At 41.5% G+C, this 25370-nt stretch overlaps 1 protein-coding gene across 2 annotated transcripts in view; it reads left to right on the plus strand.

Moving 5' to 3' along the window:
* The window catches only part of PARN (poly(A)-specific ribonuclease), a 199006-nt gene extending 173849 nt beyond the window's left edge, over nt 1-25157 (plus strand). For both annotated transcript variants that reach the window (XM_025370878.1, XM_025370879.1), the window contains 2 exons: nt 13822-14015; nt 24421-25157. In XM_025370878.1, coding sequence (XP_025226663.1) covers nt 13822-14015; nt 24421-24476 — 250 coding nt within the window. In that variant the 3' untranslated portion in view covers nt 24477-25157. The remainder of the gene's footprint in view (nt 1-13821; nt 14016-24420) is intronic.
* Nucleotides 25158-25370: the final 213 nt, after the last annotated feature.

The raw sequence follows: 25370 nt of genomic DNA on the forward strand, positions 1-25370 counted from the left end.
ACATAGTGAAACCCCATCTCTACTAAAAATTAAAAAAAAAAAAAAAAAAATTAACCGGGCGTGGTGGTGGGCGTCTGTAGTCCCCGCTACTCGGGAGGCTGAGCCAAGAGAATGGCGTGAACCTGGGAGGCAGAGGTTGCAGTGAGGTGAGATCGCGCCACTGCACTCCAGCCTGGGCGACAGAGCAAGATTCTGTCTTTAAAAAAAAAAAAAAAGGCTGGGCGCGGTGGCTCAAGCCTGTAATCCCAGCACTTTGGGAGGCCGAGACGGGTGGATCACAAGGTCAGGAGATCGAGACGATCCTGGCTAACACGGTGAAACCCCGTCTGTACTAAAAAAAATACAAAAAACTAACCGGGTGAGGTGGCGGGCACCTGTAGTCCCGGCTACTGGGGAGGCTGAGGCAGGAGAGATGGCATAAACCCGGGAGGTGGAGCTTGCAGTGAGCTGAGATCTGGCCACTGCACTCCAGCCTGGGCGACAGAGCGAGACTCTGTCTCAAAAAAAAAAAAAAAAAAAATGAACTAAAAATTGATGAGAAACTCTGGGTGTGGAGACAAATCTTATTGATGGTCTTTCTATGTAGGATGATGAGGTGAAAAGTTGGCTTTATAATTAATTTGTCTTTTCTCTGAGGCTGATTCAGTTCCTTTATGGCTTATGCTGCTTGTATCTACATAAGAACTCTGCCTAAATAAGGTCACAAGATTTTCTTATATTTTTAAGCAGTTTTTCATTATTCTTAGTTTTATTTTAGGTATATGATCTATTTCAAGTTAATTTTTATATATGGTATGAGGCATGGATATGAGTTTATTTTTTGCATATAGATATCCAATTATTCCAGCACTATTTTATGAAAAGCAAATTACTGAATTATATATGACTCGTTAGTCAAAAATCATTTGATCATATACATGTGGCTCTATTCCTGGACACTATTCTCTTCCATTGATCTATATGTCTGTTCTTTTACCAGTACCATACTGTCTTGATTACTGTAGCTTTGTAGTGAGTCTTGAAATCAAATAGTGTACCCTTTAATCTTGTCTTTTTTATATAAAAGTGTATTCACTTTCCCACAAAAATTTTAGTCGAGTTTGTCAGTTTCTACAAAAAGCCTGCTAGCTTTTTGATTGGAATTGCATTGAACCTGTAGACCATTTTGAGGAGAATTAACATCTTAACTACATATAGACTTCCAACCCATGAATGTAGTATATCTTTTCACTTACTTAGGCTTTCTTTGATTTCTCTCATCAGTGTATTAGAGTTTTCAGCATACAAATTTTGCAGGTGCTATACTGGAGTTGTCCCTTAGTATTTTACCTTTTGATCTGTTGTAAGTCATATGTTTTTAAAGTTCCATTTCCAGTCATTTATTGCTAATATAAAGAAATATAATAGCCTTTTTATTTTGACCTTGTATTCTTAGACCTTCCTTACTTATTCACTTATCAATTCTAATAATTTATTGTAGAGTATTGGGTATTTTTTGTTTAAGAAATCGTATCTACAAATAAAGACATTTGCATTTATCTCCCCAGTACAAATTTTCCCATACACATTTTCTTTCTCTTGCCTTTATTGCAATGTACCTCTAGTACATTGTTGAATAGAAGTTGTGAGAGCTGACATCTTTGTCTTGTTCCTGATCTTAGGAGGATCAAGCTTTCAATCTTTCAGTGTTAAATATGATACTAGCTGTAAGGATTCAGTTTTTTTAGAGATTGATTCTCTGATTTTCAGCTTGGGGAATACAAGCCTAACTGCTGTGCTCTGGGTACAGATTGGCAGAAGGGAGCTGGAGCCCTCACTCCTTGGTATGTGAGGGATGGCTACCCCATTTTGTCAGCTCATATCGCCTCACTCCCACTCTTCACCATTGTACCTGGTGCCACTGAGCCTGCAGAGATCATTTTTACCCGGATCTAAACCTCCTATCTAGCTCCTACTGGCCTAGGGTGATGCCAGTCCCTGGCTTCTCTGGGATGGGGGATCCTGTTACAGGCTTGCTCCCTCCTGACATGGCTGCAGTCCTTATCACCTGCTCGTTTTAGGAATCTAGGGCCTGGTTGTGCTGAGATTTTGCAGGGCTCTCTTGGGTAAATCTGCCTTTGGTGAACACTTAAGATTTCTGTTTCTGCCGCTATGCAGAGCTCTTTGCCACTCTTCTCCCTGCTTTTCCTCTACAAAGAGAGTGTCTGCAAGGTGAGCTGATACCCCATTCTCTGATGCTGCCTTTCCTCTTCTCTTTTCCTCCATAGGTGTTATCTTCTCTTTGCAGATAAATAGTGTGTTCAATTGGTCGTGTTTAACTTCCTGGAAATTTTTAAAAAGTAGTTTATTTTCTGAAATAGTTGGCCTTTTGGTTTGCAGGGATGATGTTTTGTTTTTCTTATAGCCTTGATTATGTTGCTAATTTGATTAGTAAGTCCTTTCATTGAAGTCAAAAGGTAAATTTTAGTACAAAAGTAAATTTCATCCTAGCCTCTGAAAATTTCAGATGTTCTAAATTCAGGTCCAACTAATTGTATACTGATTATATATTTTACATTTAGAAGTTATTATTAATGTAATATCTTTCATGTTTGCATCAGTTAATCTTTTCCATGTTAAAGCGAGTTGACAGTAGGGGATTGTTTGAAATATTCAAAACAGGTTCTTGTGAAAAGTATTTCTTATTGAATGCCATTGATTCTTTGTAATGTTGAACCAGTTTTTCTCTTAAGCCTCATATTCACAAATAAGCTTTATGTCTAGGATGGAACACATACAATGCTTTCATGTTTTCTCTCTCTCTCTCTCTCTCCCCTCTCTCTCACATATACACATACACATACACACACACACACACCTATTCCACAAGAGATGTCCTCTATTACCAGACAGCTACCATTCAGACCTGATTTAAGTTTGTTTTCAGTCTCTTTTTTTTTTTTTTTTTGAGACAGAGTCTCACTCTGTCGCCCAGGCTGGAGTACAGTGGCGCGATCTTGGCTCACTGCAACCTCCGCCTCCCGGGTTCGAGCAATTCTCCTGCCTCAGCCTCCCGAGTAGCTGGGATTACAGGCATGCATCATGATGTCCGGCTGTTTTTTGTATGTTTNCATACACACACACACACACCTATTCCACAAGAGATGTCCTTTATTACCAGACAGCTACCATTCAGACCTGATTTAATGCTAAGTTTGTTTTCAGTCTCTTTTTTTTTTTTTTTTTTTGAGACAGAGTCTCACTCTGTCGCCCAGGCTGGAGTACAGTGGCGCGATCTTGGCTCACTGCAACCTCCGCCTCCCGGGTTCGAGCAATTCTCCTGCCTCAGCCTCCCGAGTAGCTGGGATTACAGGCATGCATCATGATGCCCGGCTGTTTTTTGTATGTTTAGTAGAGACAGGGTTTCACCATGTTAGGCCAGGCTGGTCTCGAACTCCTGACCTCAAGTGATCTGCCCACCTCGGCCTCCCAAAGTGCAGGGATTACAGGTGTGAGCCACTGTGCCTGGCCCCAACACTCAAATTCTTTGTTAGAAATAAGAATCCTGGTTTATCAGTGATCTCTGAGGGTTTGGCTTCTGAACTGAACATAGGTTGTCCAACATCTTCCCCTCTCCCGCCTAAATTGAGCCCCAAACACAGAAACAGTCATGCTCATAGAATTCAAATTCACCATGAGAGTTTGTGAACACAATAAAAAGGCATTTCTAGCTCCCACTTACCAGATCTCTCCAGTTCATTTTGCTGTGTGAGGTAGTTTGCACGGTGGGACATTCCCTCAATCCCTTAGCTACATCTAATAGGGAATGTGCTTTCATTCAGCCTAGCAGGAGAAGTTGCCCATGCACTGGAATGTAAACTATGTTAATATTATTTCTAATTCAGGATGAAATAAGCAATTTGTTGTTTGTCACTTGCATTATTGCTTTTAAGGAAGTAGCTTTCACTTATTTCATCCATTCAGCAAACCTTGGCCAAGGACTTACTCTGTGCCAGGCCCTGTGCCAGGTACGGAGAGCACAAGCAGTTAAGAGCCTGCTCTCATAGAACATACATTCTAGTGGCAGAGAGAGAGAATAGATAAGTAAGGACATAAATAAGAAGCAAGGCAGAGGCAAGTAGGAGGAGAAAAATAAAACAGGGCAGAGGAATGAATGTGACAAGGAAGGTGGCTATTTGGACTCCTCTGCGGGGGTTGGGGGGTGATCTCTTTTCAGTTGAGACTGGCACAGTGAGGAGAGCTGGCCCTAGGAAGATGGGAGTTTATAAAGTAGTGCCAAGAACATTGAACTTGGAGTGCAATCTCAGACCTGCCCAGCAGCAGTACCTGGGGGAGGTCATTTACCCTGAAGATGAGGTTTCTTGTCTGCAAAATGGGAGTGTACATGTGTCCAGCTTCAAAGGGTGATATACAGTTACCAAATAAGAGAATGTTGTAAACAGCAGCTCTTTAAAACGAAAGGGGACTGTTTGTTATTTTATACAGCAGTATGAATGTTCCAGCCAACTAAAGGACTTTCTATACCTGTCTTTAAGACTTACTGTAAGCCAGGCATGGTCGTTCACGCCTGTAATACCGGCACTTTGGGAGGCCAAGGAGGGAGGATTAGTTGAGCCCAGAAGTTCAAAACCAGCCTGAGGCAACATAGCAAGACACCCCCATTCTTACAAAAAAAATTAAAAATTATTCAGGTGTGGTAGTGCATGCCTGTAGTCCCAGCTACTCAGGAGGCAGAGGTGGGAGGATCGCTTGAGCCTGGGAGGTTGATGCTTCAGTGAGCTGTGATTGCACCACTGCACTCTAGCCCAGGTGACAGAGTCAGACCCCATCGGTTTAAAAAAAAAAGAAAAAAAACTTACTGTAAAACTGTAGTAATACAGTGTGGGGCTGGGTAAGGAAAGACAGATAGCGAAACAGAATAGAGAGTCCAAGAATACAGCCACACATGTGTGATCAGTTGATTTCCCATATTTTTTCCATGCAGGAATTCCTTCTTAGCATTTAGAGACATTTGACTCTTATTCCAAATTGTGAGCAAAATGAGTCAAGAAATCAGGAAAAGGAAAAATTCTGCAAGAATTAAAATTTTAACAGCCAACATGGGCATTACTAGTTTAAAGGAATTATCCAGCATCAGGTCAAAGGCAAGAGCACAGTCATAGAGTCATAGATTAAGGTCATCATTTCAGAACCAGGACAGCAACATGTAGGAGATAAGGGGTCACAGTCCAATCAAGTCATTCTTGCTTGTCACTGTCACCATATTGCAAGTATGTGTTTATGGCCTTGCCTGCTATTAATAGTGAGTCATTCTTCTCAATAAAAATCTATTGAGTTCCGCACATGAGTACACTTTACAAAATCCTGCAAGTCTTGTTGGAAGATGTAAGTTTTGGCAGCAACCTTTAAGTTGGTAGCTTTGAAGCATGATTCCTGTGTAGTGCTGTTAACTTTGCTAGGATAGCCAAATGTTACATTATCTTCATAGAATCCAATAATGTTCACTGGTGTTTTCCAATGTTTGAATATTTAATGTAGGCTACAGTTCTTTGTAAATACTTTTACAGGAGAAATGTAAAGAGAAGATGTGTGAATATGATTGTGGAATACTCTTAATGTGAAATCAGCTGATATAAAATTTGAATTAGGAAAAGCAAAATCAAGGCAAAATCAAAGGCAAGCAGACAAAATATTTTCAACACTAGGAAAGGAATTGGGCTTATATGAAGCCGTATGTAGTCTAAATCCCAACTGCAATTTGCTTTGGACACACTCTGAAGAGTTTGACCAACTCTTGACCAATGTTCAGCATAACATGAAAGAAGCTTTTCCACATTTGGAATATTTTTCACAAAACAAATATTAATTAATGCTTGTGTGTTTTAAAGATCATTTAAGAATAACTTTTAAATATTTGTGGCATCTTTCAATTTTTAAATAATATTTATTTGGCATTCATTTGTTGCTACTGTGTTTTTAATGTTTTCTGTTAACAAATGTCTATATCAGGTAGAGGTTATTTTTACGTGTTATAGAAATACATGCTTTTCTCACAGTGTATTCGTTCGTAATAACCTGTGCGTATATTATTATATATTACTTTGTAGAACTAACCCCTGAAGCTTTCAGTATAACTGTATCACGTAAAAGTGATTTGCTATTTATAACTCATTATTCAACAATATATAACAGTGCTATGAAAAATGCAGAATATTTTATAATTTGGGAATTCTGAATTTCTCATTTCTGAATCTCGAAGCTAATGACTGTTGAGAATTTGGGAAAAACAAAAATTCCTGACAGAGGTGCTGCTAATCCAGTAGGCGAAGGAAGGTTTTGTCAGCATACAGTACTGAAACAACTGGGTAACTACGCCAAAAAACACATTTCTGTTCTTACGTTACACCACATTTAAAATGAACTTGAAGCGACTCATAGAACTAAATGGAAAAGCTAAAATGATAACCACTGGTACAAGAAAAAAATGAAAGGAAATCTTAGTATCTTGCATTAGGCAAAGATTTCTTAGATATGACAACAAAAGCATGAGCCATAAAAGAAAAATGTTGATAAATTGGACTTAGTCAGAATTAAATATTCTTTTCTTCAAAAGATACTATAAGAAACTGAAGAGAAGGTACACACTGTGGAAAAAAATTTCTTTTCCTTTTTTTCCTTTTAAATAGAGGTGGGGATTCACCATGTTGCCCAGGCTGGTCTTGAACTCCTGAGCTCAAGCGATCTACCCACCTTGGCTTCCAAAGTGCTAGGATTACAGGCATGAGCCATCACGCCAGGCCAAAAATTTTCAAACTGCAGATCTAATAACATAGTTGTATCTACATGCAAAATAGTTGTATCATGATCATATGTATTCTTACAATATAGACTCGGCAATTCAGAAAACCACCCATTTTTTTAAAAGGGGGATGAGGTCAAAACATTTCAACAGATTCTTCAGAAAAGATACACAGATAGCCAATAAATAGTTTGGCAGTTTCCTGTAAAGTTAAACATAAATTGCAAACATATTTGTATATATCACCCAGAAATCCTTCTAGGTATTTATCTTTGAAAAATAAAAACTTATGTTTTTAATAGTAAAAGCTAGCTTTTACCCAAATGTTCATACCAGCATTATTTATAATGACAAAAACTTGGAAGCAGCCCAAATGTCCGTCAACTGGTAAATGAATAAATTGTGATCCAGCCATACTATGAAATAAAGTACTAGTACTAACAGCCATGTGGCTGACTCTCAAAGTATTATGCTAAGTGAAAAGAGTCAAACAAAAGACTAAATATTGTGTGATTTCATTCACATGAACTTCTGGAAAAGGCAAAACTACATAAATAGGACTGTAAGCAGATTAATGGTTGCTGTGACAGCGTGGATTGAGTACAGAATGACACGAGGAATCTTTTTAGGGAAAGGGCATTGTTCTGTATCTCAATTGTAGTAATAGTTACATGGTTATAAGCAATTCCCAAAGTTAACCAAACTGTACATTTAAAATAAGTGAATTCCATTACATGTAAATAATACCCTAACTAAAATGGGGAAGATGTTCATATGGCAGCTAGATTTTTGTTACTGTTTTATGGAAAAAGGTATTTGTAGGGGTTTGAAAATATGGTCTTTCTATAAGCAAACATTTTTTTCTACTAAAAGGAAAAAGTTACTGGAGATGTTCACACTTGTGGAATTTGATGGATAATCGACAGTAACTTACCTTTAACAAAACACTAATCAAAGTTTAATGTTCAATTTTAGCATACCAAGCTGTGTCTGTGACATTTTATTTTTTAATTAATCACCACTTCTTACAGTGGATTTAAATGTCCATTTCATATTCATTATAAACTAGCTCACTTTGTACATTATAAATCTGTATGTAAAATCTGACCATATGAATGGGAGATTGTTTTGCCTCTCATTTTACCTTTTGACATTTAAAATCAGTTAATAAAAGAATGCCTCATCAACATACAGGTATTGAGAGTGCTACACACACGAGTGCACACACACGTGTGCACAGCAGTACCTTCCAAATATATAATCACATTTATAAAGGCAGTATTACATATATCTGGTTTTTAATGTATAATTAAAACTATTTTTTATTTAAAACTGCCATAGTTAAGTTATATGGGATATAATCACAGCTTTTATTTTTATTAGAGGATGGCAGGTCTTACATACATATAGAAACATTATATGAAATAAACTAATTCCACATATATCTGAGAGCTTTCTCAGGCAGGATGCCCAATAACCATTAACCTCTCCTAGGAAGCAAAAGACTTATTTGAGAGCAGAAACTACAGATTAGCAATTAAGAAATATGCTGTATGCCGGGTGCGGTGGCTCACGCCTGTAATCCTAGCACTTTGGGAGGCCGAGGCAGGCTGATCTCCTGAGGTCAGGATTTCAAGACCAGCCTGGCCAACATGGTGAAACCCTGTTTCTACTAAAAATACAAAAATTAGCTGGGAGGCTGAGGCACGAGAATCACTTGAACCGGGGAGATGGAGGTTACAGTGTACCAAGATTGCACCACTGCACTCCAGCCTGGGTAACAGAGCAAGACTCTGTCCCTAAATAAATAAAGTTGTAAATTAATTGAGAAACTATTCAGGAAAATTCTTTGTAAACTTAAATGTTACATAGAAACAAGAACCCTGCAGAAGCACATCTGGCGGAGTCCTTGTTGCAGAGCAGTCAGTTGTTTATGGAGAGGAGCATTACAGATGCATGGGTCTTGTTGGCCAAAAATACCATAATAACCTGTGGTTAGGACACAACCAGTGTATTCTAGTAAGTGCCTTCAAAATCATTGCTTGCAGTTAATGCTAAAATGAATCAATCTCTATGTCCATAGAATAGCCACATGATGTTGAGATATGAAGTGGTTGTTGTTGTTTGAGACAAGGTCTCTGTCACCCAGGCTGGAGTGCAGTGGGATGGTCATGGCCCACTGAAACCTCAAACTCCCAGACTCAAGCAGTCCTCCTACCTCAGCCTCCCAAATAGGTGGGACTACAGGCATGCCACCCCTGTACCTGGCTAATTTTTTGTATTTTTTTTTTCTTTGGAGACGGGGTTTTGCCACATTGCCCAGGCTAGTCTTGAACTCCTGGGCTCAAGCAATCCTCCTGCCTTGGCCTCCCTGACTGTTGGGATTACAAGTGTGAACCACCACACCTGGCCAAGATAGGAGTTTTGACCAAACCACACTCCTATAAAGACACAGAAAATTAACATCACCCCGGAAAGTTCCCTCATGTTCCACCAGTCAATCCCTGCCTACCGTCCCATATCCGTCATTTTTCTGAATTTTTTTCTCTGAAGATTAGTTTAGCCTTTTCTGGAATTTCATATAAATGGGTTTATAAAATACCCACCCTTTCCTGTGAAGGCTTTATTCACTTAGAATGTTTGAGATTCATCTGTGGTGTTGGAGTTAACAGTAATTCATTTTTTAATTGCTGAATTATATTTCATTGTATGAATATAGCCCAGTTTATCCATTCTCCTGTGGATGCACTGCTCCTAGTTTCGGTTTATTATAAAAAATAAGATGAACGAGTTAAAGTCCTCTTGAGACAGACAAGCAGAGTGTTATGGGAAGCATGGAAAGAACAGTAAACAGGGATTGGGAACATTCCTGGAGGAGAGTGATGTTGAGCAGGAGATGGGCAGTAGGGTCTTAGCATGAACGGTAACATTGAAATGGGCAGTGTGGGGTTTATTTGGGCTGATAAACTTCTGGTGGGATGATGGGCATGTGGAAGAGTACGGACGATGGACTTCGTTAGGTAAACCTATACAGCTTGGCTGCCTAGTGAAAGATAGGCCAGGAAAGCAGATTGGGACCCAGATGATAGAGGATCCTGGATGATGTGCCAAGCAATTTAAATTTAGGTTTGTAGTGGAGAGTTGGAGTTCTTCTTTCCCTTCCCTCTCCTTGTCTTACGTATTGATGTAGACTCATGGATTCCTTTTTTTTTTTCAATGATTCAGAATTTATTACTGCCCCCTAATAAATTAGAGGGCATACATTGTCTCAGATTTTCCCAGTGGGAGCCCTTTCCGTTCAAGCTAGTTCCTATTTCCCTGTGACATGCCTAAAAGTTTTTTACTTTTTGGTATTGCAAAATATTTTAGACTTATTTTATAATTTATCTCCCTTGAGCCTGGAATCAGCCACTTATTTGAGGAGCCCTCGTTCCTTTTGGTAGGGTATTAGAAACTAAGATCTGGACAGTAGATATGCCCATTGCTTCTGTGGTGTCTGTGTTTCTATGTCCTTTCTGTAGACAGAGCTGGGAATTTTGTGCCTGGATAGATACAATTATCTATCCCTGAATAAATATACGTGTATATATATGTGTATGTATACATAAATATGAACACATATATGCATACTTATTTTAGAAATCACAAGCCCAAACCCATATCTCCAATTTCAGTCTATCCCCAGAGGGTTCTTCCTTATCTTCCCTTATTCTAATATGTTTATGTCTGTCTTCCAGAAACATCAGCACATTTACTGATTTACCCAATGCTATCATGCAGCTAAGTGTTTTCAGAATTGCTTCACACATTCTACTACAGAAGCAAACCTACTAAAGGGTTCAGGATTTGTTTGCAATTCTCTCCCACACCCTATTTGAGATTGGGCATACCAGGTTCATAAGTTGTTCTTTTGCACTTGGCTTTTTGCACATATTTTACTGGAAATCATTCCATCATCATTTTCGGTTCTTTGAGATCTTTCTTTTTGGTAACTGCTTAGTAATTCATTGATTGTATGTGCTGTTTTGTATTCAACCAGTTTTTTATGCTTAAACATTTAGGTACTTTGCAGTATTTTGCAGTTCCAAATAATGCTGTAATGAATAACTTGTACATACATATTTTTGCATTGTAGGAGGTATATCTTCTAAATTCCTGGAAGTGTATGCGGTTTTGTTAGATATTGCCACATTCCTTTCATAAGAATAAGTCGTGCTATTTTGCATTCGTACCAGTAATGTGAGAAAGGACCCATTTCCCCAGTTTACTAATGGAGTATATTATCAAGCTTTTGAAGGTTTTTGCCAGTCTAAAAACCTAGTGGATGAGAAGTGATATTTCAGTGTTTTTATTTTGCATTATGAATGGAGTTGAACATCTTTTCATGTGTTTAAGGAGTGTGTGTAATGAGCTGTTTATTCATAGCTTTTTCAGTTTTCTATAGGACTTTTGGTCTTTTTCTCTGCAAGTTTGAGTTATAATTTGTTAGAGACATTAATCCTTTATCGGTGATACAGGTTGCAAATATTTCCTCCTGGTTTGTCATTTGTCTTTGCTTATGTTATTTATTGCCCTGCAAAAGATGTTTACATCTATGAGGTCACATTCATAAATCCTTTATTATGTCTGGATTGTGAGACATGACAAGAAAACCTTTTTCTACACCTAGATTTTGGAGGCATTCACCCACGTTTTCTTTTAGTACCTGTAAAGTTCCTGTTTTTGCATTTAGATATCTAATCCATTAGGCATTTATTCTTTCATATGGTGTGAGGAATGGTTCTGTTATCCTTTTCTGCTTGTCCCAACACCATTATTTTGAAGTCCATATATGCCCCAGTATTTAGAGATACCACTGTTATATAGTAGATTTCTATGTACAGTTGCAGCTATTTCTAGACTTTATATTTCACAGAGTATTTTTAATGCCCGTGGTTCAAGCTGAGTTTTCATTAAACATTTTTGTATGTCTCGGAGGCTACCAGGTTCCTGAATTTGCAATGCAAAGGAATATTTAGGCCTCTTCCCCTTTCGTGATGGAAGAACCATTATTATCTTCTTATACTTTCTGAATTTTCTAAATTTTCTGAAATCAGCCAAACTTTTTCTAGTCTTTAAAAAATCTTCTTAAAGGTATCAGTTTTTAAACAGGAAACTTTAGCATGCATTTTTAACAGCCACCCCTAAAACATTACCATTAATACCCTCACTTTTTTCCATAGTCCCTCAATTAAAAGAGATATTTCAGAAAACTGTCTATAATAGACATGAAAAAGAGGACAAATGAAAGGCTAGCCAGCCAGTCATAGGAGGATGAGTGCTCCAGCCTCTTCTGCTTCCCATGCCTTAGAGAACCACCAGGAAGGCAATGTGTTCTCCTCCGTCCCCTGAGTGTACCATCAAGTACAGTTGGCAGATTCAGGGAAGATGTTGAGTGCAGGAGTAATGTGGAGGAACTTGAATATTTAGGGAGCCAGAGTTTTTTATATAGAACATTTTAAACTATTCACCTCCTGGCTGGGCATGGTGGCTCACACGTGTAATCCCAGCACTTTGGGAGGCCAAGGCGGGCAGATCACTTGAGGTCCATCATTCAAGACCAGCTTGGCCAACATGGCAAAATCTCACCTCTACTAAAAATACAAAAATTAGCAGAGGCCGGGCGTGGTGACTCAAGCTTATAATCCCAGCACTTTGGGAGGCCGAAGCGGGCAGATCACGAGGTCGGGAGTTGGAGACCAGCCTGGCCAACGTGGTGAAACCCTGTCTCTACTAAAAAAACAAAAATTAGCTGGGCTTCGTGGCGCATGTCTGTAATCCTAGCTACTCAGGAGGCTGAGGCAGGAGAATCGCTTGAACCCGGGGGCCAGAGATTGCAGTGAGCTGAGATTGTGTCACTGCACCCCAGCCTGGGGGACAGAGTGAGACTCTGTCTCAGGAAAAAAAAAAAATTAGCCGGGCATGGTGATGGGTGCCTGTAATCCCAGCTACTTGGGAGGGTGAGGCAGGAGAATCACTTGAACCCGGGAGACAGAGGCTACAGTGAGCCAAGATTGCACCACTGCACTCCAGCGTAGGTGACAGAGCAAGACCGTGTCTCAGAAATAATCAGATAGATAGATAGATAGATAGATAGATAGATAGATAGATAGATAGAATTTAAAAGCACCCACCTCCTAGGAAAAGGTGATAGGATGATTTTATCTCTCTCACTCCCCACCCTCCCTGTGTGCTTGAATGGCATCTCCTAAATAGAATGCTTTGAATTTATTTGAGGCTTTTCATAACTTGGGGGCTACAATAAAAAAATCTCTGAGACCCATTTAGAGGAGAAAGGACTCACTGGCTATGTGGACACGGTTTTTATCTAGTTATATTTCAGGGAACATTTTCTTAAGGAAAAATCAGGACACATAATCTGATTTAATTCAATATGTCAAATCCTATAAAGCTTTCAAAATGAAACCAGATTTAATTATACATTTAACAAGTCATCTTTTTGGAAAGGAAGAGGATTACATGAAGGTAGGGTATGCTCTGTAACTATATCCAAATTTTAAGCAGTGGGATAGCAAACTGATTGAAGAATTCTGCAGTTCTGCTGTTAATCCATTAGGGAGTCATGAAGGGAATAATCCTATCTTCTGATTTAATGTAATCAAAACTATTATTTAGTTATAGTGTCTCTACTATTCTATTCTACTATTCGGTTACAATAGTTTTATCAAAATAGAGATTAGGAACTTTACAAATTTGTTCTTGAGCACTCGGATCAGCTTAGATTTGTATATATCTATTTAGAAGCCTAATTTAGGACTTTTTTCTGAATAAGCTTGTTATAGGTAAACTTTCAGAGTTCAGTTCATAATAAGGTCTTTAATTTTTACACACAGGCAGCAGCTGCCCATGTTGTTGATGGCTGGCTGAGTGTTAATAGAATTAAGAGTATTAAAATATTTTTATAGACTAGTCTTCCTGTAACTCTCAGCACCTTTCATGTTGTTCCACTTTTTGCATTTCAGTTTTACAGCTCCCAGCACAGTAGGAAAGAGAAATTTGAGTCCCAGTCAAGAGGAAGCTGGCCTGGAGGACGGAGTGTCGGGGGAGATTTCCGACGCTGAGCTTGAGCAGACTGACTCCTGTGCAGAGCCCCTCTCAGAGGGAAGGAAAAAGGCCAAGAAATTAAAAAGAATGAAGAAGGAGCTTTCTCCAGCAGGTTTGTATTAGATCTTGCTGAAGGCTGTAGACTCTAAATGCTCTAGAAACTCCTATTTTGGGGGAGAAATTATAGCAAGGCTTCACTTGGTGGCAAAGCCCATGTAGTCTTCCACCAGAGCAGATATTTTTAGGATCAATTTAATTTAATTTGAGGAATCCTAAAAAGCTCTGGCTGGGGTAGCATAAGGCCTGGGGGGTCTCCTTGTTAAAGATGGCTAGTCTATTTTGGTAATCTCTCTCTCCTCCGTGGTGTAGAGGTTTTGCTGATGTGTTTAAAGCAGCCTCAATATTTAAAATGTGCATTTAAATGTGTGCTGAGGCCCCTCCTACATGTTATTTTCAGTAGCAGAGTTTTCACTGTTTCCAGCAAAACCCCCAGGCAACCTGGATTTCTCTCCTAAGCAGAATTACATAAGAAGCAAACGAAACAGGAAATTAGCACCTGTTGAGAGCCTACTACATGCTAGATGCTGTAGTAGGAGCCATTTCTCTCCTTATTTCATCATCCTTATTTGATGAAGCAGATGCCTGGGCTCAGAGAGGCTAAGTGTGCAGGGCCATGCTGCTCTTAAGAAGCACAGCCGAGGCTGGGCGCGGTGGCTCAAGCCTGTAATCCCAGCACTTTGGGAGGCCGAGACGGGCGGATCACGAGGTCAGGAAATCGAGACCATCCTGGCTAACACGGTGAAACCCCGTCTCTACTAAAAAATACAAAAAACTAGCCGGGCAAGGTGGCGTGTGCCTGTAGTCCCAGCTACTCGGGAGGCTGAGGCAGGAGAATGGCATAAACCCGGGAGGCGGAGCTTGCAGTGAGCTGAGATCCGGCCACTGCCCTCCAGCCTGGGCAAGAAAGCGAGACTCCACCTCAAAAAAAAAAAAAAAAAGCACGGCCGAAAGGCAGACCCAGGCCCACCTGAGCTGAATCCCATGTCCTCTCCAACCCGCAGATGTGCCTCACTCAGCCCTTCATGCACACACACCACGCAGGGCCAGAGCAAGAGGCCAGAAGGGCATCTTGTCAGTCAGCACATGGAAAAGGCCGTTCCCTGTTGCTGGGGGTGGTCCAGCAAGGCAGCTGTCACAGTGACAGTAATTATAGCCACTGCTTATTGAGTGCTTTCTACTGGGGCGAGGACAATGCTTAATGTGTAACAGAAATTATTTCATTTAAATCCTGAGATAGTCATCGTTATCCATTTTACGGTTAAGAAAACGGAGGCCCAAAGGGTTATGTGAGTTACCCAAAGTCCCAGAGCCATTAAGTCTGTCCTACAAGAAAGCCGGTGAGGCCAGGCTTGGTGGCTCACGCCTGTAATCCCAGCACTTTGGGAGGCCAAGACGGGTGGATCACTTGAGGTCAGGCGTTCAAGACCCGCATGGCCAACATGGCAAAACCACGTCTCTACTGAAAATACAAAAATTAGCCAGGTGTGGTGGTGCGTGCCTGTAGTCCCAGGTACTTAGGAGACTGAAGTAAGGGGACTCCCTAAGCCCCAGGAGGTCCAGGCTACAGTGAGCCAAGATTGCACCACTGCATTCCATCCTGAGCAACAGAGTGAGACCCTGTCTCACATACACACGCACAAAAGAAAGCCAGTGCTTTTAACCAAGGTTATGTGTTGAGAGACACTGACCCAGACACAATTATAATCATTCTCCTTTGTCTCACATTGTGACAGTTGTCACGGTTAGCAGAACTAACAATCAAATCAAAGGAAAGTAGTAGTCAAGCAATGGAACTTGATTCATACCCAAGCTATGAAATCACTGTTTTAATTAATCCACTTTTGCATGTGGCCCGATCTGTGGGGAGTTTTCTGAATCTCATTGATATTAATGAAAACAGACAAGTAGCAAAAATGTCACATATGCTTTTTATACATTATGCTGAAACTGAATTTCAACAGAAAACTTAAACTCGTGTTTGAAGCCTGGATTGGATGTTTTAGCTGTCTCCTTGACTCTGGGTGTCTCTCTTTACTTACCTCCTCTCCTTTCCCTGAATTAACTATTGGAGGGGGCCAGGCATGGTAGCTTACAACGATAATCCTACCACTCTGGGAAGCTGAGGCGGGAGGATGGCTTGAGCCCAGAAGTTTTGACACCAGGCAATATAGTGAGACCTTGTCTCTACAAAAAAAACAAAATTAAATATTAGCTGCATGGACCTGTAGTCCCAGCTACTCAGGAGGCTGAATCAGGAGGATCGCTTGAGCCCAGGAGTTTTGACTGCAATGAGCTATGATCACATCACTGCACTCCAACCTGGGGGACACAGCGAGACCTTGTCTCAAGAAAAAAAAGAAAGAAAAAGTATTGGAGAAGTTTTTAATCTGTAGCATCCTTAGTCTTCATATTTGATACCTTTATTACCACTGTCATGTTTAATGTGCTCAACAAATGTTAAAATAATAAATGTTAGCATGATTTCTAGAGATCATACTGAGCAGGATTTAGAGGGGCAGGAGAGTTTCCCCTCTTGCATTCCTGTCCTTCATATCTTTCTCTTCTGGATTTTTTTAGTTTATTACTTCTCAGGGACAAGGTTTTCGTTTTTCCCCTCTATATCAGCATAATCTGAAAAATATTAAAATTAAAATAACTAATAACTAAGACTGCATTAATAGATTAGTTCCTTTTATAGCTTTCATCGTTTTAAGTGAAAACTTTCTATAAGTTATTTAGGGTTTTTAATTTATAATACTGTAATTAAAATAGGGGTTTTTTTCCTCCCATTGACAGTAAAGCTGTCACTGCCACAAGATTTGAGCTAAAAAAAAAAATTGTAGATTTTGTACTTCTTTGTCAGCGCTACCAAAAAAAAAAGAGAGAGAGAGAGAAAAAGAGACATCTTGACAACTTTTAATTGAATCAGAGAACTTGAGTGAATCGAGCTTTCTTCTGGAGCACCATTCGTCGAGCAAGACCCCTGACGGTGCCAGGTGGAAACTTAATGGATCCTTTCCACCTGGTTTGTTTTCAGTGTTTAATCCTATTAGTATCAGCAGGATGTAGGTCAGGATATCAGGTGCAGAACCTGTGGAATCAACCAATTTGACTTGCTCATTTACTTTAATAAGGTCCCATAATGAGTGCGAGTACAAAGTTCAAGCCCTGTTAAGGGTCTGCATTAAACTCTCAGAGGTATTTAGAATGTGCCAGGAGCCGCGAGGGTCTGGTTCAGGTGGTGGCAGGAACTGCATTAGAGTGCTAGGCACGGCGTGACAAAGTCTGTCCAACCCAAAACAGTGCTGAGGCTTTGGGTCTGAGCTCTGGTACTCAGAAAAGTGTCTCAGCAGGTACTCAACAGATCCTTGGGGGCTTGGGGGCCCAGCACTGGCAGTGAGGGCATGAAAGACATAAAAGGGCACTTCCTCCAAGGAGGAAGTAGCAAAAATAGGACGCTGGAATATCCTATGTTGTAGCAATTCCAGAACAACTGGTGCTCAACAAATACCACACAAAACACATTTTTAAAAATTTAATCTCGCCAGGTGCAGTGGCTCACGCCTGTAATCCCAGTACTTTGGGAGGGCGAGGCGGGCAGATCACCTGAGGTCAAGAGTTCAAGACCAGTCTGGCCAACATGGCAAAACCCCGTCTCTACTAAAAATACAAAAATTAGCCTGGCATGGTGGTGCACACCTGTAATCCCAGCTACTCGGGAGGCTGAGGCAGGAGAATCGCTTGAACCGGGGAGGTAGAGGTTGCAGTGAGCTGAGATTGTGCCATTGCACTCCAGCCTGGGTGACAAGAGCGAAACTCCGTCTCAAAAAAAAAAAAAAAAAAAAAAAAATGTAATCTCTTTGTATCTGTTCTTTTTCTTTTGATTTTTTTCTTGACCCAAGCATATGAACTCATAGTATACATTTTGATATTGAAGATACACTAAGAATTAAGTGCTAGAGACCCAATCCCAAATAAGAAAATGACATAAATAGCGGAAGAAAGGACTATTTATTGGGCTTATACTATTAGCGTGCTAGGAACATCCTTTATTGTCTTGTCTAGACCTTTTAAACATGCAGTAAGGCACAGATACTCTTTCCCAGTTGTACAGAGGAAACTGAGGCTTAGAGTGGCAGACTTAAAAGTATCTATATATGTGGGAGGCTGGGAAAACGTATCCAAACTTTAGAGGAAATGAAGGATTCTTTACAAAGGTGAGTGTTTCTTGCAGCTGTTCTAGATCAGAAACAATTACCAATCTAGACTTTCATGTGATAAAATCATTTGATAGAAATCCAAGCAGGCTGGGCATGGTGGCTCACGCCTGTTATTCCATCTCCTTGGGTCAGGAGTTTGAGACCAGCCTGGCCCACATGGCAAAACCTTGTCTCTACTAAAAATAGAAAAATTAGCTGTGAATGGTGGTCCTTCCAGCTACTTGGGAGGCTGAGGCAGGAGACTCGCTTGAGCTCAGGAGGCTGAGGTTGCAGTGAGAACACATGGCGCCACTGCACTGCAGCCTGGGCGACAGAACAAGACTCCAAGACTCGGTCTCAAGAAAGAAAGAAAGGAGAGGAGAGGAGGGGAGAGGAAGGGAGGGTAGGGGAGGGGAGGGGAGGGAGAAAAAGAGAGAGAGAGAGAAAGAGAGAAAGAGGAGGGAGGAACGGAAGGAAAGCCAAGTGACCACTCTCCTTCAGGCCTTATAGTTTATGTATATACTATGTACTCAGCAAATATTTTTCTCTTAAGTGTGGTTGTTTCGATCCTATTTTCAGGAGGTGAACATACAGCGTAAGTTCCCTCCTTTTCTGTTGATATGACTGTGTTGATATGACTGTGTTGATATGACTGTGCTCACTTTCCATCCGAGCAGTTCTAGGTACATACTCAATTGGTACGCAAAGGAAAACTTCTGCATGCCATTAATGCTGGAATAAAATGTCTTTAGGAAGTGTGACTGTTTTCCCAGGTCATGTTTAATTGACGATTTCTGTCACATACTTGTTCTTGTTGGTGTGTTCCTGGGGCCTGGAGAAACGTTGCCCACCCTCCCACTTCTCTGGAAAATCTCAGGGTCGCATGGATGGTCTGATGCTGCCTGGGCTGACCATTCTGAAAATACTGCTGGCTGGTCCCTAGGCGCAGGTTCCATCAGCACCTTAGTTAGACAGTGTTTACAGAGGCATGCCCAAAGGAGATACATTGACTATTCCTGGTTATTTTTTGTCCTGTAAATACAGACATTGTTCAAAGTCTTTTTTTTCCCCTAACATTTAAAACAACACGTTAGACCTTTTAAGTGTTTGCCAAAGAACCTGGAGTTTTATTGGAGTCTTCACTAACCTGCTGAACTTTTCAAGCTGAAACCCTGAGGGTTACAGTATAAAAATTTAGAAACCTACTTAGAGCAGCAGTCTCCTCATGCTGTTATAGGCCTCATTAAAGTCAGAAACAAGATCTACAGCTGCTGCTGTCAGTCACCTGAGAGACCAGGCTGAGGCAGCCGAGCAACCTCCCAAGGAGCCTTTTAATTACTATGTTCAAGTGTGGTTTGCAGTGAACGTGGTGAAGGAGGTGTGGGCTGCTGTGCAGTGAGGCAGAGGCAGGGCACTCAGTGTGCATTTGTGCCCTTCCTGTTCCTCCTGGCAACTCCAGGATGTCATCACCCTTGCAGGAAGGGGGCTCACCTTCTTAGTGTGGGAAATTGGCCCCAAGGCATACCCCCTTGAGCGTTTCCTAGTTAGAAATTTGTGTGCAGCTTCCCAAAGGACCTTCCTGTGTACAGATTCCACTCTGTGGAAGAGGATACAATGGGAAGCTTCTAGTGTCCTGTGCAGCTTCTTAGATTCCATTTGGGATTCACCTGGAAAAAGCAATGCTTATGCCTTCGAGTTTCTCCATTTCAACTCCAGTTAGGTAAAGGGGAGAAAAGTAGAAATATTCACCTTTTGTGTTCCCCATCTTTTAATTTTTTGTTGTTTTGGTTAATAAAAATAACGTACTCAGCATGAGAATTTGGAAAATGCAGAAAAATAGAAGACAGGCCCCCCCCCAGCCTCCTACTTGATGCTGTGGTAACAAGCATTGTTGCTCTGCAGCCGACCTCACACCCTGCATGCAACTTGTATCCTGCCTTTTCCCCCTTTAAATAATCTTAACTACAAGCATAGTATTTCATATTAACATTCTGTTGGTTTTCTTTTAAAACACTGTTCTTAATATCTTTTGCCAGGTCAGCTTCAGTAAGATATAATTGCACCCAGTGAAAGTCATCACTTTCAGGTATACAATTTGATGAGTTTTGACATCTGTGTACAGTCATATAACCACCACTATGATCAAGATATAGAACTCCATCACTCCAGAAATTTCCCTCATGCCCCTCTGGAGTTGATCCTTCCCCCAACCCCCACACAGATCCCAGCAGCCATTGGTCTTCTTTCTGTCCCTGCGATTTTACCTTTTCCAGAATGTCATATACCTGGAATCATGCAATAGTTAGCCTTTTGAGTCTTTCATTTAACTTCTTTCATTTAGCATGATGCGTTTGAGATTTGTGGTGTTGTGTGTATCCTTAGTTCACTCTGTTTTACTGCTAAGTAGTATTCCACTGTATGCAGGTATCACTGTTTATCCGTTGCCCAGGAGAAGGACATTTAGGTTGTTGCCAGTTTTTGGCAACCAAGAATCAAGCTGCTATAAATATTTGTATACAGGTTTTTGTATGAATTAAGTTTTCATTTTCTTTGGGTAAATATCTAGGAGTGGGATTGCTGGGTCATATGGTAACTATATATTTAATTTTATGAGAAATTGATACACTCTTTCCAAAGTGGCTTCACCATTTTGGATTTCCCCCAGCAGGATACAAGGCTTCGGCTCACTCTGTACCTTCACCAGTACTTGATATTGATACACACCCCTTTTGCTTGTTTGTTCAGCAGTTCTAATGGGTATGTAGTGGTATCTCATTGTGGCTTTGGTTTTTATTTCCCTAATGACTAATAAGCATCTTTTCCTGTGATTTTTTTGCCATCTGGATTTCTTATTTGGTGAAATATCTTTTCATTTTTTCTCTTTTTTCTGGGGTTGTTTTCTGACTGCATTTTGAGAGTTCTTTATAGATTCTGGATGCAAGTCCTTTTAAGTTTTTACAAATATATTCTAGATTGGCTTTTCTTTTCATTGTGTTGTTGTTGGTGGTGGTGGTGGTTTGTTGTTGTTGTTGTTGTTGTTGTTGCTGTTGAGACAGAGTATTGGTTTGTCGCCCAGGCTGGTGTGCAGTGGCACGATCTTGGCTCACTGCAACCTCCGCCTCCCGGGTTCAAGCGATTCTCCTGCCTCAGCCTTCTGAGTGGCTGAGATTACAGGTGCCTGCCACCATGCCCGGCTAATTTTTGTACTTTTTCAGTAGAGACAGGTTTCACCATGTTGGCCAAGCTGGTCTCGAACACCTGACCTCGTGATCTGCTGGCCTCAGCCTCCCAAAGTGCTGGGATTACAGGCATGAGCCACTGCAGCCAGCCGCTTTTCATTATTTTAACAGTGTCTTTTGAAGAGTGGAAGTTTTAAATTTTGATAAAGTCCAGTGTATCAGATTTTTCCTCTTGGATTATGCCTTTGGTGTCATATCTAAGAAATCTTTGCATAATTTTAAGTTGCAAATATTTTCTTCTATGTTTTCTTCCAGCAGTTTTATAGTTTTAGGTTTTACAATTAAAATGTACAATTCAAGTTAATCTTTGTGTATAATGCAAGCTATGGATTAAGGTCCACTGTAGCAGGAGACAGATGTTCTTAAATATCTGTTTGTTTGTTTCCTCCCTCCATCCCTCTTTTTTTTTTTTTTTTTTTTTTTTGAGACAGTTTCACTCTGTCACCCACCTGGGCTGGAATGCAGTAGCACTATCACAGCTCACCACAGCCTTGATATCCTGGCCTCAAGTGATCCTCCCACCTCAGCCTCCTAGGTAGCTGGGACCACAGGTGTGTGCCACCACACCTGGCAAATTTTTAAATTTTTTGTAGAGGTGGGGTCTCCCTGTGATGCCCAGGCTGGTCTCAAACTCCTAGGCTCCAGCCCTCCCTCATCAGCTTCCTGAAGTACTGGGATTACAGGCATGAGCCACCACACACAGCCAAGTATCTGTTTAAAAAGAAAAGTTGTTCCTAAATGATTCCTTACACTCCAATAAAACAGGGCTGTGAAAATGAGTTCTGTGGAAACCTGACCATAGCTGCTGCTTTTTAAAAACCATACCTTCTTATCTGCCAGTTTTGAGACTGGCCCGTTGTTGATCTACAGCTCTCCCTTTTTGGAAGGTGCTGGAAAGAACACTGTTAGTGGCCTTCATTTCCCCTCTGGTCCGGGTCTCCTGTAGATGGCTCCTACAGTTCTGGCCCCTCTGTACACATCATTCTTGCTCAGCAGCTGCACAGGTAGGCAGTGAAAACTAGCATCTTTTTGACTATAGACTGTTGGCTTCCTGGGGAACAGCCATGTTCCATGTTGGGTCAGCTTATTGATAAGGGGAAAAGACCTAGCGTTCATTAAAAACTTGCCCAGCAACTTTGTTGTATCACAGAAGTCCTATGCAACATAAAATAGTACTAGGTCCATCTTTTAGACGAAACAGTGAGACCTGTTCAAGGTTATGCAGCTAGTAAAATGGTCCAACCTGACTTGCCTTACTCCAGAACTTTTTGCTTATTCCATTATTTCCTGTCAGCTCTTCATGGAACCACTTCCTGTGTGTCTGATGGCTCACTGTGCGCTCACACACACACCCCAACTAATGGCAGGTGCAGATTGGCGGGTGCAGATTACAAGTATTGCAGTGCAGTTGCTTTTAGCAATTTATCTTCCTCTTTCCTCTGAGCTGGATTTAATTTACTTCAGTTCCCCACATTTGGCCTTGTAGCTTTTACCTTTAGAATGGCTAATTGGCTACAGCAATATTTATTTCATATGTGAATTATAAAAGTGCCCTTAGTGGATGTTTCTTTACATACAGTTAAGTGTTTGTTGTATCAGTGTGTGACTGGGAAGGCCAGGCTAGCTGCAGGTTATCACAGGCCCCTTGCCTGGACCCCGTGAGCCACTGGACCCCGTGAGTCCTTTTCAGTGGATCATCTCCTGCCCACCCTCACTTCTCAGGAGTGGTCTCGCCATCGTTACTGGGAGTCCCAGAATGTGCCTGTTCACAGCGATGAGACCCGGGGCAGAAAGATTCCAATTACCCTCTCCCGGTCTCTTCATCCTAACTCCCTGGATCTTATCACAGTAAATGATCAGAAGTGGGAATTCTCATGTTAGCTGAAATTCTCTTCATGTTTTTTCTTGTGTTTAGACTTCGTTATCTTTAGGCATCCCTGTTATTGATGATAACCACTCTGAACTCAGTGATATGATTCCCTAGTTTGTAAGACACTGCACCCCCTCCATATTTAAAAGTTATTTCCTATTGGAGGTATCATCAAAGACTTCTCTCCCTTTCTGAAATCTTGGCTAGAAGACAGACTGCCAGTTTTCCCTGCCAGCCCTACTTTATGACTTAATGCATGGCACCACTTGTGCAGCTGATGCCTGGTTGGGCCACACTTTCCATTATGAACATGTTCTTTCCTGACTTCCCTCGCATTCATTGAAGTCCAGATCCCAGCTCAGTTGCTGGCCGCAGCTGCTGCTATTGTACAAAGTGGCATGAATAAAAAAGAAAGACTTCTGACGTTGAGGTGAAACTTTGTCACTGAAGAGATCTTTTCAATCCAAGAAGAGAACCCCAGCCAGCTTCACCGAAGCTGGAAAAAGCTGCAACCTTCTTTTGCCCCTGTTGAGATATTGGAACCCCCAGTCGTTGACTTCCCTCTGCCTTACAGCTGCCCACCTGAGATTTCTCACCTAGGCACAGCCACAGCACAGCACACAGAAACTCAGTTTCCGGGGACTTTGGCAGGGATCTTGGTCCTGTGGGAGGATTCAAACCCCATCTCAGCCACTTACTAGCTCTGTACATCTGGTAATATTACCCCACTTCTCTCAATCTGTTCTTGCATCTGTAAAATGGGGATAGTGGTACCACCTTGTTGGCCTTTTAATGAAGATTGTATGAATTAAATGCCCACTGTAGTGCCAGCAAAGAATCCAGCGTGGTGCTCAGTGAGGAATACTGCGCATGGCTACAGTTTAACTCCTGTGAAATAGATAGATAGATGCTGGAGGCGGGGAGGTGCTTCCTCTGCCCCCCTGTGATGTTTCTGTGGTTTCACCTTCCCATGCTGGGCAATGCCCTCCTTAGACAAGACCTGTCTGTGGACTCTTTCCAGCGCGACTGTGCCGCCAGACGCTGGCCCCGTCTGCAGCTGTCGCAGGCCCTCTGTCTCTCTGCTGGTCGTGTCGTGTTCTCCTCAAGGTGCCGTCCTGCTGTTCATATTGTTTCGTTCTTTCCCACCAGGAAGCATCTCGATGAACAGCCCTGCCACACTCTTTGAAGTTCCTGACACATGGTAACCAGGACCTGAGGGCAGCAAACCGCTGGTGCTGTCGCTGTGAGCAAGAGCCGGCTGGCACATTTGGAAGCCATACTGTATTTAACTTAATCAAATGTGGTATGGGAGGGGTTGGAAACCTAGTTGTCTCCTGGGGGTGGGGGGAACAGGTTTTATTTTTGTGGCTGTGGTTTTTTTCCCTTTTTAATCTAACTGCCTGTTGACGTTGACACTCATCACGGTTGTAGGCTGTCATGAATGTGTACATGCTTAACCAGTGAATTCCATGTTGCTTGTGTGAGGCCTTTCCTGTCATGACCCAGTGTGCTTAAGAACCTGCCTGATGGGGAATGTTGGCTGTGAAATCTGCAGAAAGAGCTGACGTTCCAGCTGCCGTGATCATGAATTTGGGGGTGTACTCCCCTGCCTGTGCATCTTCTCGCGCTGAGATTTTGAGGCGGTTGCAGCCCCCAGTTGGTCTCCCAGTGGAGATATCAGTTGTGCCTCCCTGCTTCCCACCATAGCTGCCTGAAAACATGACGTTCTCACACTTGTCCTTCCATCAGGAAGATGTTCACTCACGTCCACCCATGAGGGAGCTTGCTGTATGCCCTGGCCACTGGGCATATTTATGTAGAGTTCCTTTTTCCTAAGACGTGAGTTTCTCATGGGGGATGTACGAGTAAAAGGGTTAACTTCTGTTCTTATCGTGGCGCTGTGTTTACTTTCCAGAGTCTCTGTTCGTTTGTTTGGATGGTGGTCTCGGTGTACGGCAGCGTGTTTGCATACGTGTGTGTGTGTGTGTGTGTGTGTGAAATCGTGCAAATCTACATGTCCCAGCCCATTCTCTGTTTAAACAGATCACAGCAATGACAAACGCTCATGGCGCTGCTTCGCTTCACCTGCTTCAGATAGA

Source organism: Theropithecus gelada, chromosome 20 (genome assembly GCF_003255815.1).
Source record: "Theropithecus gelada isolate Dixy chromosome 20, Tgel_1.0, whole genome shotgun sequence".
Lineage (NCBI taxonomy): Eukaryota > Metazoa > Chordata > Mammalia > Primates > Cercopithecidae > Theropithecus > Theropithecus gelada.